Source organism: Lipotes vexillifer, unplaced genomic scaffold (assembly GCF_000442215.2).
Source record: "Lipotes vexillifer unplaced genomic scaffold, Lipotes_vexillifer_v1.1 scaffold205, whole genome shotgun sequence".
In the NCBI taxonomy this organism is placed as follows: domain Eukaryota; kingdom Metazoa; phylum Chordata; class Mammalia; order Artiodactyla; family Lipotidae; genus Lipotes; species Lipotes vexillifer.
The window spans coordinates 456979-477258 of NW_006781396.1; the positions used below are offsets into that span (position 1 = coordinate 456979).

Here is a 20280-nt window from a genome sequence, read left to right on the forward strand (position 1 = left end):
CAGATTTTTCTGTTTTTAGGAATCATTTAAAACAAAATTTTATTAACTTAATGTTCTAGAAGTCATTTTTGGAAATTTTCTATATATACAATAGACCTTTTGACAAAACATTCAGCCCACAGAGTCATTGGGCTTTTACCAACAAGTCAAAATAAATTACTCTCAGAAAGGTGGTCTACAAACATTTTTTCTCTCTTAGGAACTAAATACCTCTAAATATTTTGAACTTATTTTTTAAATGTTATAATTTTATAGCTCTGAGAAGCAATTTTATTGGATTTTTGAGAAAGGCCCAACCATACTTCATATTATTTATAATAGCAGAAGATATTTAGCCAGTAGCATTAGAAGCATTAGAAGACTGAGTAACACTACAATAAATTCACCCAGGCTTGGCAAAGTATGCAGTGTGGGTGTGTTTGTGATCAAAACAACATAGTAAAAAGAAGAGTTCCATAGCACAGTGATTTTCATCTTTACTCTTAAGGAAAATTGTTCATCAGCCCTTTTAAAAATAAAATATATATGTTGAGAGAGAGCTCTTAACTGTTAAGGAAGGAATTTGCTCCATAAAATATCCAGTACATTTCATATTTTAACAAATTAAAAGTTTCTACTATTTTGGAAATTTAATAGCTATGTCAAGACATTTTCTACCCATCACTGTAAATCTGAATTTTGAAGATTTTACAAGTGTAATAAATGAGTGTTTTCTGTTTCCTTCATATTTTATGCCTCTGAAGAAGGCATCTCAAACGCAAAATAGCAGAAAGAGTTTATGTGTACTGATGTCAGTTAATGTGATCCCTTTTACTCTGGGAACATCTGTATTTTGAAAGGGTCAGAAGGGAATTTCAAATATCTGTATTTTGAGAAATTTCTTAAGTGATTGCATCATTATCTGTGGAAGTAAAAATATGTTCCAGTGTTCTAGCAAGTAGAATTTTCCTTGGGCAAAGTATGTGTGGAAATTCATTACTGTTTAAAAACATAAAGTTTTTATTTACTTTATTGACTCTCTTCGAACTTCTGGCAAATCATTTTTTGTCTTTTCCAATATTAAAAAAAAAAATTTACTATGACTTGTTAATGGAGAAGCTAATAATTTTGACTAAATCAAAGAAATGGAATTTTAGTTTTTGAGAGGTAAACATTCAGTTATATGCTGTGAGAAGACAGTTTAGTTATTTGAACTTATAAGTCCTGTTAAAGCAACATAAATAATGAGATATGCAAATAAACAGTCTATTTAGTGTGATAGAAAAAGCTTCTTTGATTCTGGTGGAATCAGAATCACTTCTTGGAAGTGATTTCATTTTTTTTACTTTCAAGTACATATTTCCTACAGTATCATATTTTATTATGCTTAAGATTTAATTTACCCCATGTTAAGGAGCAAATACAGTGTAAAAATATATTAATATTTTTACAATATAGAGATCAATGCAAATAGCTTTGTTTTTTTAAATTTTATTTTATTTTTTATACATCAGGTTCTTATTAGTTATCTATTTTATACATATTAGTGTATAGATGTCAATCCCAATCTCCCAATTCATCCCACTGCCACCCCACCCCCCTGCAAATAGCTTTGAATGATAATCAGATTTTTAAGTGGCATAATTTTTTTTAATGAATAATTTTTTAAATAAATAAATTTATTTATTTATTTTTGGCTGTGTAGGGTCTTTGTTGTTGCACACAGGCTTTTCTCTAGTTGTGGCGAACATGGTCTACTTTTTGTTGTGGTGCACGGGCTTCTCATTGCGGTGGCTTCTCTTGTTGTGGAGCATGGGCTCTAGACACGTGGGCTTCAGTAATTGTGACACGCAGGCTCAGTAGTTGTGGCTTGTGGGCTCTGGAGCGCAGGCTCACTAGTTGTGGTGCACGGGCTTAGTTGCTCAGTGGCATGTGGGATCTTCCCAGACCAGGGCTGGAACCCTCGTCCCCTGCATTGGCAGGTGGATTCTTTTTTTTTTCTTGTGGTACGCAGGCCTCTCGCTGTTGTGGCCTCTCCCGTTGTGGAGCACAGGCTCTGGACACGCAGGCCAAGTGGCCGTGGCTCATGGGCCCAGCCGCTCTGCGGCATGTGGGATCTTCCCGGACCGGGGCACGAACCCATGTCCCCTGCATCGGCAGGTGGACACTCAACCACTGCACCACCAGGGAAGCCTGGCAGGTGGATTCTTAACCACTGTGCCACCAGGGAAGTCCAAATTGGCATAACTTTTAATAACAGCATTGCCTTCTATTGGGTAGAACAGTGGTTCTCAGATTGAGATAACTGAAATGGATAGATCTATAGTGTTGTATAATTGTCCCACTAAGAACCAAAGAGACTGGGTAAATTCCCAGTCTGGATGATTAGCCTTTCTTTGTTAACTATTAAGCACTTAGAGAAGAATTATTGAAAGTTTTGCCCTCTGTAATCGGCACTTTGGGCCCTGGATTAAGAACAAAAGAAATATATTTTGGGTTATCTAGTTATTAATGGAAAAAAAGGACACATATGTAAAATTATCTGGAGAAAGAATTTTGTTTTTCTCCTGGCACTAAATGTTTTGTGGAAAAAACACTGTAAAACTTAGTTGACATTTTCAATTATAATTTTACAAAAGATAAAGAATGTTCAAATGATTTTTTTCCTGTTATAGTAAATATTATAACTTTACATTCTAACTCAGTTAAAGCACTGAGTACTAGAAGAATGTTGATTTCCGATTACTTAATTTAATGTAGGAGTAAGACTTCCAGATCCTAAAGAATAGACAGTTAACATATTACAGTATCATTGTCTCCACTGAATTTTTAGCAGTGTTAAAACAGCTCAGAGCTAATTTCTTCAGCTACCCGATAGGTCTACAATAATGTTGCTGAAGACAGATTAGCAGTAATGCTTTAAGGGTGGGATCTAGATGAATAAAATGTTTTAAACATATGGAGTTCTCCAGCTTAGGAAAATCTTAGTATATTTTGGAGAGGTTTTCATGTAAAAGTCAAATTAAGTGAAATAACTTCCTATGTAGAACTCATTTTCCTCTCTAATGACTATGGCAGAACCACAATTAAGATAAGTTTATATTTAAGCTGCAGTTATCAATGACTTTGTCTCATCTGAGGCTTAACTGCTAAGCCTCAAACCTTCTATTGAGATCATTTGTGATATAACAAGAAGTGCAGATTAAAACTTTTTTTAAAAAGTTAAAAAATTAAAATATTTTTGCCTCTAAGATTGGCAAAGATTGAAAAGATTGATACTGGCAAGGATTTTATGAAATGGGCACTCTCATAAACAGTTGATAGAAGTATAAATCACTGAAACTTTTTTGGAGGGCAGCTTGACATTTATCAAAATGTAAAAGTCGGGGCTTCCCTGGTGACGCAGTGGTTGAGAGTCCGCCTGCCAATGCGGGGGACGTGGGTTCGTGCCCCGGTCAGGGAGGATCCCACATGCCACGGAGCGGCTGGGGGCCTGTGAGCTGTGGCCGCTGGGCCTGCGCATCCGGAGCCTGTGCTCCGCAGCAGGAGAGGCCACGGCAGTGAGAGGCCCGCATACCGGAAAAAAAAAAAAAGTAAAAGTCATCTAGTGGTTCCACGTCTAGGAATTTGTCCTACAGAGATATTCCCATAAGTATGCAAAGAGATACAGAAATTTCTGTTATTGTTTGTACTAGAGAAAAATTAGAAACAACCTTATTTAACTAGTGCTTTATTGACTGACCTTCGTGATCATTTTGAAATTAAAGGTATTTTATTTTAAAAAGAAAAGCAGTAGTTTAAAAAACAATGAGGAATGGAAATGTAAAGTGTTACAGTTGCTGTGGAAAACAGGCTGGCAGTTCCTCACAAAGTCAAACATAGGATTATGATATGATGCAGAAATTCCACTTCTAGGTATATACCCCCAAAAATTGAAAGAAGGGACTCAAACAGATTACTTGTACACCCATGTTCATAACAGCGTTATTCACAGTAGTCAACAGGTGGAGGCAACCCACGTATCCATTAATGGATGAATGGTTAAACAAAATGTGGTATAAACAAATTATGCACTATATTCAGCCCTAAAAAGGAATGAAATTCTGATACATGCTATATATAACGTGGATGAACTTTGAGGACATTATACTAAGTGAAATAAGCCAGGTACAAAAGGACAAATATGGTATGATTCTACTTACAGGGGGTACCTAGAATAGGCAAATTCATACAGACAAAAAGTGTATTAGAGGTTACCAAGGGCTGGGAGGAGAGGGAACTGGCAAATTATTGTTTAATGGGTACAGAGTTTCAGTTTGGGATGAAGAAAAAGTTTTGGAAATAGATAGTGGTGATGGTTGCGTGACCTTGTGAGTGTACTTAACACCACTGAATTGTACACTTAAAAATGGTTAAAGTGGTTAATTTTATGTGTATTTTACCATATTTTAAAAAATGGTTAAAGTGGTTAATTTTATGTTGTGTATTGTTTAACCACAGTAATTTTTTAAAAATGAGGCAGTGCTATGTGTATTGACTAGGAAAGATGTCAGAAGTATTTTCAGGGGGAAAAAGTGTATGTGTATATTATGGTGAAAGATTGAAGGGTGGATTTTTTTTTTTTTTAATTCTCTCCGTATGTTTGTTTATACACGGGGGAAACTGTTGAGAGGATACATATCTATTTGTTAATACTGTTTACCTGTGAGGAGTGGGACTAGGAAAGGAACTTCATACACTTTTATACTGTTCGAAAATTTTTAAATTTTGTTTAATTTTATTTTTGGCTATGTTGGGTCTTAGTTGCGGTACGTGGAGTCTTTCGTTGCAGCGCGGGGCCTCTTCGTTGTGGTGTGTGGGTTTCTCTCTAGTTGTGGTGCATGGGCACCAGAGCATGCAGGCTCAGTAGTTGTTGCGCACGGGCTTTCTAGTTGTGGTGTGTGGGTTCCAGAGAGTGTGGGTTCTGTATTTGAGGCACGTGGGCTTCTCTGTAGTTGTGGTGTGCAGGCTCAGTAGTTGCAGTGTGCTGGCTTAGTTGACCCGCGGCATGTGGGATCTTAGTTTTCCGACCAGGGGTTGAACCCGTGTCCCCAGCATTGGAAGGTGGATTCTTAACCACTGCAGCACCCTGTTTGAAATTTTTATAATAAGTATTTCTTTAAAAAATAGCTTTATTGATTCACCCATTTGAAGTGTACAAGTCAGTGGTGTTTAGTATATTCAGAGACTTGTGCATCCATCACCACAATTAATTTTAGAACATTTTCATTACACTCCTTAGCCATAACCACTTAATCCTTAACCCTCTCCCTGCCCCAGCCCTGGGCAACCACTAATCTGCTTTCTGTCTTTATGGATTTGCCTCTTCTGGATATTTTTTATATACTACACGGACTTTTAGTGTCTGGCTTCTCACTTGGCAGGTTTTCAAGGTATGGCTGAACAACATTCTTTTGTATGGATATGCCACCTTGCATCTATCTTATCTGTTGATAGATATTTGGGTTATTTCTACTTTTTTGACTATTATGAATAATGCTGTTCTGAAATTCATGTCTTTTGAGGCACAAACATTTTATTTTGATGATGTCCTGTTTATTTTTGTTGTTGCTGCTTGTACTTTTGAGGTCATAGCTAAACCATATGCCAATTTTTTTTCCTAAAAGTTTTGTAATGTTAGCTTATATATTTAGGTCTTTAATCCCTTCTGAGTTAATTTTTTTTATTATGGTGTGAGGTAGGGGTCCATCTTCTTTGTTTTGCATATGGTTATCCAGTGTCTCAGAACCATTTGTTGAATATAACAAGGATTTCTTGCTTCCATAATTTTAAAACTATAAAAGTAAAAGATTGGAATGATAATTTGCTAAAATGGCAAAAGTAAATATGTTCTTGATAACAGGAGACTTCAGTCTGAAGAGTTAATAAGCAAGGAAAAGATTAAAGATAGAAAGGGAGGCAATAACTGCTGGAGTAAGGCCTATGGAAAAGGTAGATTCAAAAGCATAGATAGATGCTCCAGCCTCTGAAAGGCTGAAGGACAATGCTTCTACCAAAGTACAAGAGAAAAATGTAAGAATAGTTGCTTAAGAATTGGTGGTAGCAGAGAAGAGAGTTGAAGATGTCAGAAAACCAGGTTCTCTTGGGTGATAGGTTCCAGGATGAAATAGGAACAGTTATTTTATCAAGATGTATTTAGTTTGAAACTTTATTAGAACACTTGCCAATCTTGTGTTGCAGTTATCTATAAAGATCAAGTCAGTAGTTGGTTGCTTATAAAATTCAAAAATCTATGAAATTTTTTGCCAGGCAAAAAAGGTACATTGACATACGAGATTAGTTCTACCAGGAACTTGGTCAGAATTGGAAGAAATAAGTTCTTAGTGTATTTATCAGCTACATCCTTTATAACAATAAAATTCTTGGATCCTTCCTATTTCTGTGACACAGAGGAATTCTACTTGGCCAATCCCTATAAATTTGCATGAGATCATCGGACAAATACTTATGGTAAAGTAAAATAAATCTTGGATTAGTTCTAAGACATCTTCAGGATTCATTCATTCAGCAAATATTTATTGAGCATCTACTATGTGCCAGGCACTATGGATATAGTGGTGAGCAAAACCAGGCAGAATTTATATGTATTTGGAACTAGTAGTTGAATGAAGGTGTCTTACCTTAATCAAAGAACAAATTAATGTACAATTGTTATAAATGCCACAAAGGAAGGATATGTAGTACTATAAAAACATATTGGGGTGGCTGCCTTCTCCACTTCCAGGTGCATGGAGGTAGCATCTCCCTGATGTGCTTCAGGTTGCAGGTAGCACTACCCTCCCACCTCCCAATCTAGGGTGATTCTCATAGTAGCATCCAGTAGCTGCCCACCAAAGTCACCGTGATCCATTAGATATTAAAGGTACCACTTGATTAGTTTTGTGAAGAACAATTTCTTTACATCAAAGAAAACATTGAGTATCTTAACAAAGAGACAAAGATACTTCTTTCCTCTTGGAAAGAAGAGGAGTGCTAGCAGGACCTCAAATTTTTTTTTTTAATATTTATTTATTTATTTTGGCTGTGCTGGATCTTAGTTGCAGCATGTGAGATCTTTAGTTGCGGCATGTGGGATCTTTAGTTGCATCATGTGCGCTTCTTAGTTGTGGCATGCAAACTTTTAGTTGCAGCATGCATGCGGGATCTAGTTCCCCAACCAGGGATTGAACCTGGGCCCCCTGCATTGGGAGTGTGGAGTCTTACCCACTGGACCACCAGGGAAGTCCCAGGACCTCAGTCTTTTGAGGAAACAGGCTGAAGAGGATTCCCATGGGGTTGGGGTATTCTGATCCCTGCAGCATCTGGGAAATGGAGTGGATGATGCAAAATAGATGGTCCGTGCTGTGGTAGATAATGTGTGCTGGCAAATGTCTCTGGACCGAAAGACCTTGGTACTGAAATAACTTTAGGGCTACGTGGCGGGCAGCATTCACAGCTGGGTGCATGAAAGTAGCATTCTTTGAAGATGTAGTTCCAGCAGTTAGGAAATGGAGAAGCTGGAATGAACGTGTATATCTATTCTTCAGGGAGTGTGGGAGCACAGAAACTAGTACTTGGGCAGTGTACAGAGGAAAATATTGGTGAGTTGTCAATGTTACTTTGATACCAGGATTGTGCAAAGTGGAGAATGCTGAATGATTGCAAACAGTATTGAGTGCTCGGTCAATAATGTCCTGTTTATGATAGACATTACTCTCGAGGCTAGTGCTACTGAGGAAGTGGACATGTATGTAGCTGTGGTGATAAGACATGACAGTGTGGGATTAACACATGATGAAAAGACTAGAGCTTTATCAAATCCTTCAGCAAATTGTACTTGCCCTTCTCAACCTAGAAAAGGATTTCTAAGGAAGACAAACTGTTCCTCGTAGTTTCCCTGTTGCCTAGCTTTATTTTAATGGTAAAAGCGACTTACTTTAAAAAATGTATATGTATACACACAAATATGTATGCAAATATGTGTGTGCTCAAATTACCTTCCACAGGTACATAAGTGGAAAAACTCAGTTCGGTGAAATGAAAACTTACTCTATTGTATGTAAAAATTGTTTGAAACCACAACACTAACCCTTATTGAAGGCAAAGTGTAGATATTAGAAGAAATGACTAAAATACAGATCAAATGTGTCAGGTATCAGGTCATGCACCAAAATTGAAAGCTAGTTTTGAGAAGTTATTCAGAAGCCTTGCTGTTTTAAAAGCTGGAAGTGTTACAAAGGCTTATTCCTAATAACAATTAATTGCCCCCGTTTAATTGTGAGGGAATAAAATTTAGATCACAAGAGCTGCATTTCACAATATTTGCCTAACAAAAGACAAAGATATTTGCTTGTTCTCCAAAGGAGGGCAACATTAGAAAGAAAACTCACTTCAGTTTTGAACAATTGAATGTATATTGCTTAAGAAGCAGCTCTTTAAATCAGTGCACCTTTTCTCTGGTACAGCAAACAGTTGCTTTACCAGTGAAAAGGTGCATTGATTTAACAGCCAAAAAAGAGATATAGTTCTTAATATTTCATGAAACAGCCCTAATCCTGTCAGTTGTTTTCATCATAGATTTTATAGTTGCCTTTCTGACCACTTCTTAGCAGTCTAAGAAAATATACTGTTATTTACTATTTAAAAAACCGATTTTATGGAAATCAGTCCATCAGATCAAGAGGAATCCTAATGCATTTTCCTCTGAAATGGATGTGAAAAATGTAAATTTTGTAACAGTATTATTTATATTCCTTTACTTCTAATAGCATGTCACGTCAATTTCATGTGATTAGTTAAAAACTTTTTCCTCTTACTGTTCCAAAAACAAAACAAAACAAAAACCTGGTCTGGCACAGGGAGGAGTCAAGGAAGGCTTCTCTGAAGAAGAGACAACTGAAATGATAATCCAGAGCCTTAAATTTGCAAAGTTAAGCAGAAGAATACTCTGGGTAGAGATGAGCATGTGCACTAGCCTTAGGGCAAGAAGGAACATTGTTGAATAAGTGCTGCTGGGGCACTGGGAGAAAGACAAAATACAGTGTGAGAGGCTGTGAGGGAGACTAGGGTGGAACATCCAGAGAGACTAAAGGAATACCTGGAGAATGAATGAGTCAGGAGGAGAGTTCCAAGAAGGATGAACATTCTGAAATGTTACTAAAAGAGCAAATACTATGAGAATGGGGAAATCTTGTTAGATTTAGTAGTATAGTAGGGTTATGGGTGAGATATTAGCAAGAGCAGTTTTGATGGAGTGATGGGGACTAAAGCTAAATTGGAATGGATTGAGAAGTGAGGAGTCAGTGAAAAGGTTGACTTGAAGATGGAGGAGAAAGAAATTGGTGGCTGGAGATAGAAAGAATTGAGGGAAAGAATTAAAAATTTTTGCTTATTTATTTAATGGGAGAGTCTTAAGCCCCGTTAAAAGCTGTGGGAGGAATTATTGAGAAGAGATGTTGATTATATGAGAGAGAGAAGGGCTCATCAATGATTTATGGTTCCTAAAATGGCAGGAGATAATAGAATCTAAGGCAGAGGATTGGCCTTAGATAATGGAGAGAAATCTCCTCTTGGAACTGGAATGAACTAGAATGAACTATGTATAAGGAAAAGATTGTATGGTTTTTATTTTATCTGTGACGTAGGAGATATGTAATCCACTGAGTGAAGGAGTCTGAGGTGGGTTGGGGTTCATAATAGAGACTAGAGTAAGGCCCATTTGGAGTTAGTGTTCATGATTGTTTGTTTTGTTTTGTTTTGTTTTTGGCTGCGTTGGGTCTCTTTGCCACTCGTGGGCTTTCTCTAGTTGCTTCAAGCGGGGGCTGCTCTTCGTTGTGGTGCGTGGGCTTCTCATTGCAGTGGCTTCTCTTGTTGTGGAGCACGGGCCTCAGTAATTGGAGCCCGCAGGTTCAGTAGTTGTGGTTCGTAGGCTCTAGAGCGCAGGCTCAGTAGCTGTGGTGCACAGGGCTTAGCTGGTCCGCGGCATGGGGGATCTTCCTGGACCAGGGCTTGAACCCGTGTCCCCTGCATTGGCAGGCGGATTCTTAACCACTGTGCCACCAAGGAGGTCCCAGTGTACATGAATTTTTAGTGGAACATATCTGCCCTATCTCATGACTTTTTCCAATACGATTTGGTGTTATAGGTATAAGCTTGGAGAAAAGAAATTCATCAGGCTTGTGTTTCTTGCCAGACAGGTGAGTTTAGGCTTTTAATCAAGAATGCTGTTGAGGGAATTCTCCGGCGGTCCAGTGGTTAGAACTCCACGCTTCCACTGCAGGGGGCATGGGTTCAATCCCTGGTTGGGGAACGAAGATCCTGCAAGCTGCATGGCGTGGTGCCCCCCCACGCTAAAAAAAAGAACACTGTTGAAATGATAGACCAAAGCTTGATGAGAGAAGTGAAGAAAGAAAAAGTCTAATAGACTGGGGAAAAGCATGTGTAAAGGAGAGAGCTGAATTTTGCTGTGCCATGTTATTGAGCTATAGTTCCCATACCGTAAAATTCACCCTTTAAAGTATACAGTTCAGTGGTTTTTAGTCTTTTTTAGCTGTGCAGTCATCACCATTATCTAATTCCAGAACATTTTCACCACCCCAGAAGAAAATCCTGTACCCATTAAGAGTCATTCCTTAATACCGCCTTCTTGTGGCAACCACTAATCTACTTTCTGTATTGATTTGCCTGTTCTGGACATTTCATATTAATGGAATCATAATGTGTGACCTTTTGTATCTGACTTATCATTCTTAACATAATGGTTTCAAGGTTCATCCATGTGGTGGCATGTATCATTACTTCCTTTTCATGACACAATAATCTGTCTTATGGATATATCACATTTTATGTATCTATCAGTTGATGGACATTTGTATTATTTCCACTTTTTGGCCATTACTAATAATGCTACTATGAATACTTACGTACAAGTTTTGGTATGACCACACATTTTAATTTCTCTTGGGTATATACCTAGGAGTGGAATTGCTAGGTCATATGGTAACTCTGTGTTTAGCAATTTGAGGAACTGCCAAAGTATTTTCCAAAGTGGCTGCACCATTTTACATTCCTACCAGCAATATATGAGGGTTCTAATTTCTTCACATCATCACCAACACCTTTTTAGTTATAGCTATCCTACTGGGTGTGTTGGGTACCTTTTAAAACTTTTTTATTTAGGCAAGTAATACATGATTTTTTCTTGTAAAACCTTAGCATTATATAAATCAGGCTAAAACCCCTATGACCTTCACCTTGGCCAGTTCCTATACCTTATCTAGAAGGAACAGTTGTTTTCATTTTGATGTATGTATTTTTCCAGAATTAAAAAAATTCTCAGTGTAGACAGTCCTATATAGTCTTCTTACATTAATCCATCTGTTTTCATAAAAACTCAGTAATAAATGATACTAGTTTTTTTCCCTTTCCAACCTCTAACTGTAGAATGTAACATCTTTTAAAAATTACAACATCATTAGTAAAAATCATATCAAAGGGCTTCCCTGGTGGCGCAGTGGTTGAACGTCCACCTGCCAATGCAGGGGACACGGGTTCGTGTCCCGGTCCGGGAAGATCCCACATGCCGCGGAGCGGCTGGGCCCATGAGCCATGGCCACTGGGCCTGCACGTCCAGAGCCTGTGCCCCGCAATGGAAGAAGCCACAACGGTGAGAGGCCCACGTACCACACACACACACACACACAAAATCGTATCAAAGCAGCAAATGAAGTAAATGCCTATAGATAAAGCCTTAATGTCCTGTATATTATGGCTTTTTAAATGACAGCTCTTGGTCTTTGTGTACTGAAACTTTATCAGTAAAACTAATAATTTTCTTCTTGTTTTTAGTGCCTGGCTCTCTGGCTATGAAAACCCTGTGGTGTCTCGAATTAATATGAGAATACAAGATCTCACAGGACTAGATGTCTCCACAGCAGAGGAATTACAGGTAGGTAATCACATCCTACACTTCTTCAAAAGATGCTTCAGATGAGATTTTTTTCTGTCACTACACAGGCAGTACTCAATTTGCATGATACTTTGAGACTGTAAAAGTGAATATATAAGCTGAAACCATGTACAGTGATCTTAATAATCAGTAGGAAAAATTGTTCTGTGACCTTTAAAATTTTTTGTCAAGACATTAAAAACTCTTACTGTTGAGTATAAACTTATAGGGAAATGAAAAATATGTAACACTAGTATTTATTAAGTACACTGTGATTTTTTTTTTTCATTCCTAGGCCTGTCAGGTGGCCATGGCCTGACAGAAACCATTGCCTAATCCAAGGACATAAAGATTTACACCTGTGGTTTTTCCTACAATTTTTATGGTTTTCTTTCTTACATTCAGGTCTTTGATCCATTTTGAGTCAGTTTTTATATATGGTATAAGATAGAGGTCCAACTTCATTCTTTTCAATTTTTATATATGGTATAAGATAGAGGTCCAACTTCATTCTTTTCATGTGGTTAGCCAATCGTCCCAGCATCATTTGTTGAAAACTAGTCTTCTCTATTGAATTGTCTCAGTATTATAAAATATTAGAAATATTGAGGATTACAGTGTTTTATTTCTTTGTAAACACTTACCAAGAATAGTTTATGTTCCTTCATCTCATTTGTGAAACTTATGATAACAGAGTGAGCATCTTTTCTCTTCCTTTGCAAATTGTCATACTTCTAAGTTTGGATCAGCTTTCAACATTTTATCCTTTGTGCTTTCAATGTTGTTAAATACCTCTGAGGGATCTTTTATTGTCGATTTTTTTCCAGTCACTTCCTCTAAGACATCTTCTTCATCCTTTTCATCATGATCACTTTCCTTATGTTAGTAAGTTTACCTTCACCACATTCCTCTGACTGCATATCTAGAGTTTCTCAAACAGCAAAAGTTAGAAGCATTTTCCTTGTCAGCCTTTTCTTCTGTGTCTGCATTTAAGTCTGATTTCTTTTTTGGCGGGGCGGGGGGCGGGGCTCAGCATGAGGGTTTTTTTTTAGTATTGGAGTATAGTTGATTTACAATGTTGTGTTAGTTTCAGGTGTACAGCAGAGTGATTTAGTTATACATATATGTATATCCTTTTTCAGATTCTTTTCCCATATAGGTTATCAGAGTACCAAGTAGATTTCCCTGTGCTATACAATATGTTCTTATTAGTTATCTATTTTATATATAGTAGTGTGTATATGTTAATCCCAAGTTCCTAATTTATCCCCCCCCACCTTTCCCCTTTGGTAACCATAAGTTTGTTTCTGAAGTCTGCCAGTCTGTTTCTGTTTTGTAAATAAGTTCATTTGTATCATTTTTAGATTCCATGTACAGTGATCATATGATGTTTGTCTTTCTCAGCCTTCATTTAGTATGACAGTCTCTAGGTCCATCCATGTTGCTGCAAGTGGCATTATTTCATGCCTTTTTTTATGGCTGAGTAAAATTCCACTGATACATGTACCACATCTTCTTTATCTATTCCTCTGTTGATGGACATTTAGGTTGCTTCCTAAATGCCCAGGAGAGGGATTGCTGGATCATACGGTAGCTCTATTTTTAGTTTTTTAAGGAATCTCCATACTGTTCTCCATAGTGGCACCACCAATTTACATTCCCACCAACAGCATAGGAGGGTTCCCTTTTCTGCACACCCTCTTTAGCATTCATTGTTTGTAGACTTTTTGATGATGGCCATTCTGACCAGTGTGAGGTGATACCTTCGTAATTTTCTTGTTTCTAGTTGTGGCCCTTTGTTTTCTTCCTAGAGAAGTTCCTTTAGCATTTGTTGTAAAGCTGTTTTGGTGGTGCTGAGTTCTTTTTAGCTTTTGCTTATCTGTAAATCTTGTGATTTCTCCATTGAATCTGAACAAGAGCCTTGCTGGGTAGAGTGTTTTTGACTGTAGTTCTTTCCTTTTCATCACTTTAGATATATTGTGCCACTCCCTTCTGGCCTGAAGAGTTTCTGCTGAAAAATCAGCTGATAACCTTATGGGGATTCCTTTGTATGTTACTTGTTGCTTTCCCCTTGTTGCTGTTAATATTTTCTTTTTAATATTTGTTGGTATGATTAATATGTGTCTCAGCATGCCCCTCCTTGGGTTTATCCTGTATGGGACCCTCTGCTTCCTGGACTTGGGTGACTGTTTCCTTTCCCATATTAGGGAAGTCTTCCCCTACTGTCTCCTCAAATATTTCCTAAGGTCCTTTCTCTCTCTCGTCTCCTTCTGGGACCCCTATAATGTTGGTGCATTTAATGTTGTCCCAGAGGTCTTTTATTACTGTCTTCATTTCTTTTCATTCTTTATTCCTTTCCACAGCAGTGATTTCCACCATTCTGTCTTCCAGCTCACTTATCCATTCTAATGCCTCATTTATTCGGCTGTTGATTCCTCCTGGTGTAGTTTTCATTTCAGTTATTGTATTGTTCATCTCTGTTTGTTTGTTCTTTATATCTTCTAGCTCTTGTATCTTCTCGGTCTGTGCCTCCATTCTTTTTCTGAGATCTCGGATCATCTTTACTATTACTCTGAATTCTTTTTCAGGTAGATTGCCTGTCTCCACTTCACTTAGTTCTTCTGGGGTTTTATCTTGTTCCTTCATCTGGAACATTGTCCTCTGCCATCTCATTTTGTCTAACTTTCTGTGTTTGAGGTCCCACAGGCTGCAGGATTGTAGTTCCTCTTGCTTCTGGTGTCTGCCCCCTAGTGGATGAGACTGGTCTAAGAGGCTTGTGTGGGCTTCTTAGTGAGAAGGACTGGTGCCTGCCCACTGGTGGGTGGGGCTGGGTCTTGTCCCTCTGGTGGGCAGGACCGTGTCAAGGGATGTGTTTAGAGGCGGCTGTGGGCTCAGGAAAACTTAAGCAGCCTATCTGCCTGTGTTCCTGCCCTGTTGGTTTTTTGGCCTGGGGCGTCCCAGCACTGGAGCCTAAGGGCTGTTGGGTGGGGCCAGGTCTTGGCGTCAAAGTGGCAGCCTTTAGGGCAGCTCACGCCAGTGAGTACTCCCCAGTGTCTCCGCCACCGGTGTCCTTGTCCCCATAGTGAGCCACAGCCACCCCCACCTCCCAAGGAGATCCTCCAAGTCCAGCAGGTAGGTCTGACCCTGGCTCATATGAAGTCACTGCTTTTTCCCCTGGGTCTCCATGCACACAAGACCTTGTGTGTGCCCTCCAAGAGTAGAGTTTCTGTTTCCCCCAGTACTGGGGAGTTCCCGTGATCAAGCACTGCTGGCCTTCAAAGCCAAATGCTCTGGGGGCTCCTCCTCTCAATGCCAGACCCCCAGACTGGGGAGCCTGACGTGGGGCTCAGAACTTTCACTCCTGTGGGAGAACCTCTGTGATATAAATATTTTCCAGTTTGTGGGTCACCCACCCAACACTTATGGGATTTGTTTGTATCAAAAAATGCATCCCTCCTACTGTCTTGTTGTGACTTCTTCTTTGGAAGTAGCATATCTTTTTTGGTAAGTTCCAGTCTTTTTTGTTGATGGTTGTTCAGCCATTAGTTGTGATTTTGGTGTTTTCACAAGAGGAAAGGTGAGCTCAGGTCCTTCTACTCCCCGATCTTGTCCTGGAACCAAGCCCATTTAAATTTGATTTGAATTTCACTTACAGCATTATTGCTTTCCATTTCTCTGCTGTACTGTATCGTTGTTGGCCAATTTCTTCTTCTAATTGTCTGTTTTTGTAAAATATCACATTGGTTTTTACTGGGAAATAAGGAGGCAGCATAACTACATGCTTTGCCATCTGTGCATGAACTGAATAACAGATATGCAGTGACCAATCACTGATAAACTTTGAAAGAAGTGACATGACTGGTCATTGATCATGATATGTAGCTCTTATTTGTATAGTAATTTGTGGACTGAAGAGCTAGTAGCAATATTTGCACTTTATGCAGTTACTCACAGTTAATGATGTAACATGGTAACTGAAATGTCCACTGTGTTGTTGGGGGTCTGGTGTCCAGGGTTAGCTAAACCATGGTATCTGAGATTTGTGCATTTTGAAACCATGCAAAACAGGACTTCCCGAATGTAAATTTGCTTATATTAAGTTATTTACTCCATGGTCATCTACAACTTCCTTGGTACTCGTTTGATTATTAAAAAAACTATGATGTGTCTTTTTCTTTCCTAATTTGTATTTATTCTCACCTGCCTAACCTTCACAGGCTCTTTCAGGCTACTTGATATATTTCTAACTTAATAGTCTGATCCAACCCAATGAAGGCATCTACAACATATGAAGTAAAATATCCACAGTAATAATAATTTACATAGGACTTGTACTTTGCTGTGGGCAACACTTTTAATTATGCACTCATTTTATTTCATCAATAATGCTCTTTAAATTACATTCTCCTTTCATTTTCTTAGCATTTTCTCATATTGGGATGGAAGGGAGGGAGTTAAGGAAGGTATCATTATCCTTATTTTACAAATAAGAAAACTGAGGTTGTATCCAAAGTTACATATACTGCATTGTAACTAAGAAATCTGGAACTTGAGCTCAGACCAAATATTTCTCTTACTTTCTTTTGCTGCTTCATGCTGGGGCATTGTCACATCCAAATGAAGTTGTCACGGCCTTCCAACAGGAATAATTAAATTGGTGTTAACTTCTTCTCTTTTTTACCTAAGTAGAGGAAAAAAAATATGTAGGAAACTGGATTTCATTAAAGTACATTGGGAGTTTGCCAGCATTTTGGGCTTTGGAAAACATGAGTCTTGATTTAAATTCCCAAGGGAAGTGTTTAGTAAGAATTAATAATAAAAATACTGAAATTCTAATTCTAGAAATTTTTAATTGTAAAATTCAAATTCAGATTTTAGTTTCTTATATATTAAGGAAAACCATGTCCCCCGAAACATTTGCTAAAGAAAAGCGTATTAACTAAGGTTCTAAAATAGCATATAGTAGCTATCCTTAGTATTTCATCCTTGGTTTTTTAGGAACTCTTTATTGATTTAAAAAATGCTTTGCTTCTCATTTATTTAGAAGTACCTAACCATGATATATAAGAGGCCAAAATGGGACTCATAGGTTTTTTTGAATAGTAATCTTGATAGTTCTTTCATTCATGTTTTGTTTCTCTCCTTCAGGTAGCTAATTATGGAGTTGGAGGACAGTATGAACCCCATTTTGATTTTGCACGGGTAAGTACAAAAAAAAAATGGCGAATGAAGGAGTTCCACTGAAGCTTAGGCATGACATGTTAATTCTGTTCTTTTAGTATTAAAAATTCATAGCTGGGCTTCCCTGGTGGTGCAGTGGTTGAGAATCTGCCTGCTAATGCAGGGGACACGGGTTGGAGCCCTGGCCTGGGAGGATCCCACATGCCGCGGAGCAACTAGGCCCGTGAGCCACAACTACTGAGCCTGCGCGTCTGGAGCTTGTGCTCCGCAACGAGAGGCCGCGATAGTGAGAGGCCCGCGCACCGCGATGAAGAGTGGCCCCCGCTTGCCACAACTAGAGAAAGCCCTCGCACAGAAACGAAGACCCAACACAGCAAAAATAAATAAATTAATTAATAAACTCCTACCCCCAACATCTTTAAAAAAAAAATTCATAACTTATTTGGAATTTGTGGAAGCATGGTGGAATAGATATTCTGTAAAGCCTTTTAAAGCAGTAAAAAATACCTAGAGACAGGGTAAAAGAACTTAGCATACTTTTAAATGCATTGCTGAGCTTTGAAGAAAGTAAAGGAAATTCTCAAAGGCAAACTGAACAGAGAAAACCTAGAGACTAAAATTAGAGTGTTTAAAGGGAGCAAAAAAGCTGAGGCTGGAGGCATGTACCTCCAGGAATCTAGAGCTTTGGGGATTAATAGCTCTGTGAGGGGACCTGCTATATAGTGTAGGCTACTGAACTGAAATACCTGCATAAAACCTAAATCTCCAAAAGGATTACACCTTCAGAGAAAGAAAGAATGGCCTAGAAAATCATCTGCTTTGAGTCAAGACCCTTCAAAAGAGTTTCCTCTCACATCGTAGCTGGAGTATGATGTGTTATGGGGAGCTTTTTCTGGCAGTTTGAAAGCAGAGGCCTGCCAACAGATACAGATGCCCCCAGGATGTTAGATACTTCAGTTATCAGAAACAGAATATAAAATAACTATATAGGTCCAGTCTAGCCTCCTCTGGGGGCAGGCAGTTGGCGAGCCCACGCTAACCTGCACAACTCTGTCCCGATCCCCGAGTTCTCACACGGTGCCCAGACAGATCGGATCGAAGGCATGGCCATTCTTTTCGCTGTTGTTGCCAGGGGAACCACTATCCTTGCCAGACATGCTTGGTGTGGAGGCAACTTCCTGGAGGTGACAGAGCAGATTCTGGCTAAGATACCTTCTGAAAATAACAAGCTAACGTACTTACATGGCAATTATTTGTTTCATTACATCTGCCAAGACAGGATTGTATATCTTTGTATCACTGATGATGATTTTGAGCGTTCCCGAGCCTTTAATTTTCTGAATGAGATAAAAAAAAGAGGTTCCAGACTACGTACGGTTCAAGAGCACAAACAGTGCTTCCATGTGCCATGAATAGTGAGTTCTCAAGTGTCTTGGCTGCACAGCTGAAGCATCACTCCGAGAATAAGGGCCTAGATAAAGTGATGGAGACTCAAGCCTAAGTGGATGAACTAAAGGAATCATGGTCAGAAACATAGATCTGGTGGCTCAGCAAGGCAAAAGATTGGAATTATTGATAGATAAAACAGAAAATCTCGTGGATTCGTCTGTCACCTTCGAAACAACCAACAGAAATCTTGCCCGAGTCATGTGTGTGAAGAATCTCAAGCTCACCATCATCATCATCATCATAGCAGTCATATTAATCTATATTATTGTGTCACCTCTCTGTGGTGGATTTACATGGCCAAGCTGTATGAAGAAATAAAAAAGTTATCATTAACCAAGGATACGAGAGAACAGGGAGTTAAAAGCAATCCGTTTGATTCAGTCCTTTTAATACTGACAGATGGTGTCTGCCAGTCTTTTCAACCCTCTTCTTTCTCTCTTTTGTTTTAATATTGTTCTGTGCCTCCAGATTTATCTTTGTCCTATCAACCAGTTTATTCCAGTGCACTTCAGACCGAACCACTTATTGCAGCAGTAGCCTTAAAAAGGCATTTTGTTTCTTTGGTTTGTTAACTAGTGTCATCTACTTATAGATACATTTCTGTTTATAATTGCACAAAGCTATCACCAAGGTAGAAACCACCTGTCTTATGAGCTGTCTACTGAAATTATGGATGACCTTTGTGCACGCAAAAGTTCAAGAGACAGTATTGCTAACATCTCATCTTAATGTCCTTTGATTTTGAAGGGTTTTAAGTGCTTGGAAACAATATACATGGAGAATTGTTGTTATTTTGGGAATTGTAATTAATTGTTGGTGTTTCTAGGAGCCCAAGCAGGTAAAGTATTAAACATTTTATCTCAGTGAGATGGGGAACGTTTTGCTAGCCTCTTAGAAGCAAACAGAATTATCCTTGTCTGCCTATTATTAACTTTTAGGAGGAAAGTTTTGATCATTCACAAACCTCGCAGAGCTTGATATCCTCTGTTTCCCCATTGCAGTTGATTTAAGAAGACAGTGGTTTAAATATTGTCGAAGGTTGTGGTCTTTTACATATTCCTTTTTCTTTGGCGGATATTTAGGGCAACTGTATAGATAATAGAATGGGTAGTGGACAGAATGGGAAGGCATATTCCTCTGGCTCACTAAAGAAAAAGAAGAGAACCACAGTGGAAAAGCCCAAACTGAATATAGTCAGCAATCAACTCCAGGATTTGGGTTTGACTGGTGTTGAATAATAGTTTGAGCATCCTTTGCGGTTTAGTAAGTTCTTTAATCTGCCTAGTTTTGAAGAATTCTTTTGTGAAACTTGAGAGTAGACAGTATGATACATGAAAGAATACAAGACAGTTTAGCTAACATCCATGTAACTGCAGCGTGAAAAAACTGGAGTGTAATCATACTGCTTTGGCTACTCTGGCATCTGTTAGCTAGTGTGTACTTTTAGTGTGTATCTGAAAGGACAACATTTGCTGCCCTAGATCTAATTGCACTTATTTATCAATAAATGCCAGTAAATGGACATTATATTACATTTGACTATTTTCCCAATGAAAGAACAAATTGGTCTGTAAAACCTAGTCACCTGTTTAGCCTAGTCATGTGCCTTGAATATTTATATGTGTCACATAATCTGGCACCTGCAACCTGTTCTTCCGTCTGTACCATTCAATTCATGCTGATTC

At 38.5% G+C, this 20280-nt stretch overlaps 1 protein-coding gene and 2 pseudogenes across 3 annotated transcripts in view; all 3 read left to right on the forward strand.

Annotated features, from left to right (window-relative positions):
• Positions 1-20280, forward strand: part of P4HA1 (prolyl 4-hydroxylase subunit alpha 1) — a 92273-nt gene that overhangs the window by 64039 nt on the left and 7954 nt on the right. For 2 of the 3 annotated variants that reach the window (XM_007454668.1, XM_007454669.1), the window contains exons 10-11: positions 11866-11965; positions 17114-17167. In XM_007454668.1, the coding sequence (XP_007454730.1) occupies positions 11866-11965; positions 17114-17167 (154 nt within the window). The remainder of the gene's footprint in view (positions 1-11865; positions 11966-17113; positions 17168-20280) is intronic. The other variant, XM_007454670.1, reaches the window with a different exon arrangement.
• Positions 6101-7873, forward strand: LOC103077362 (enolase-phosphatase E1 pseudogene; annotated as a pseudogene).
• LOC103068801 (vesicle-associated membrane protein 7-like) lies at positions 18250-18913 on the forward strand (annotated as a pseudogene).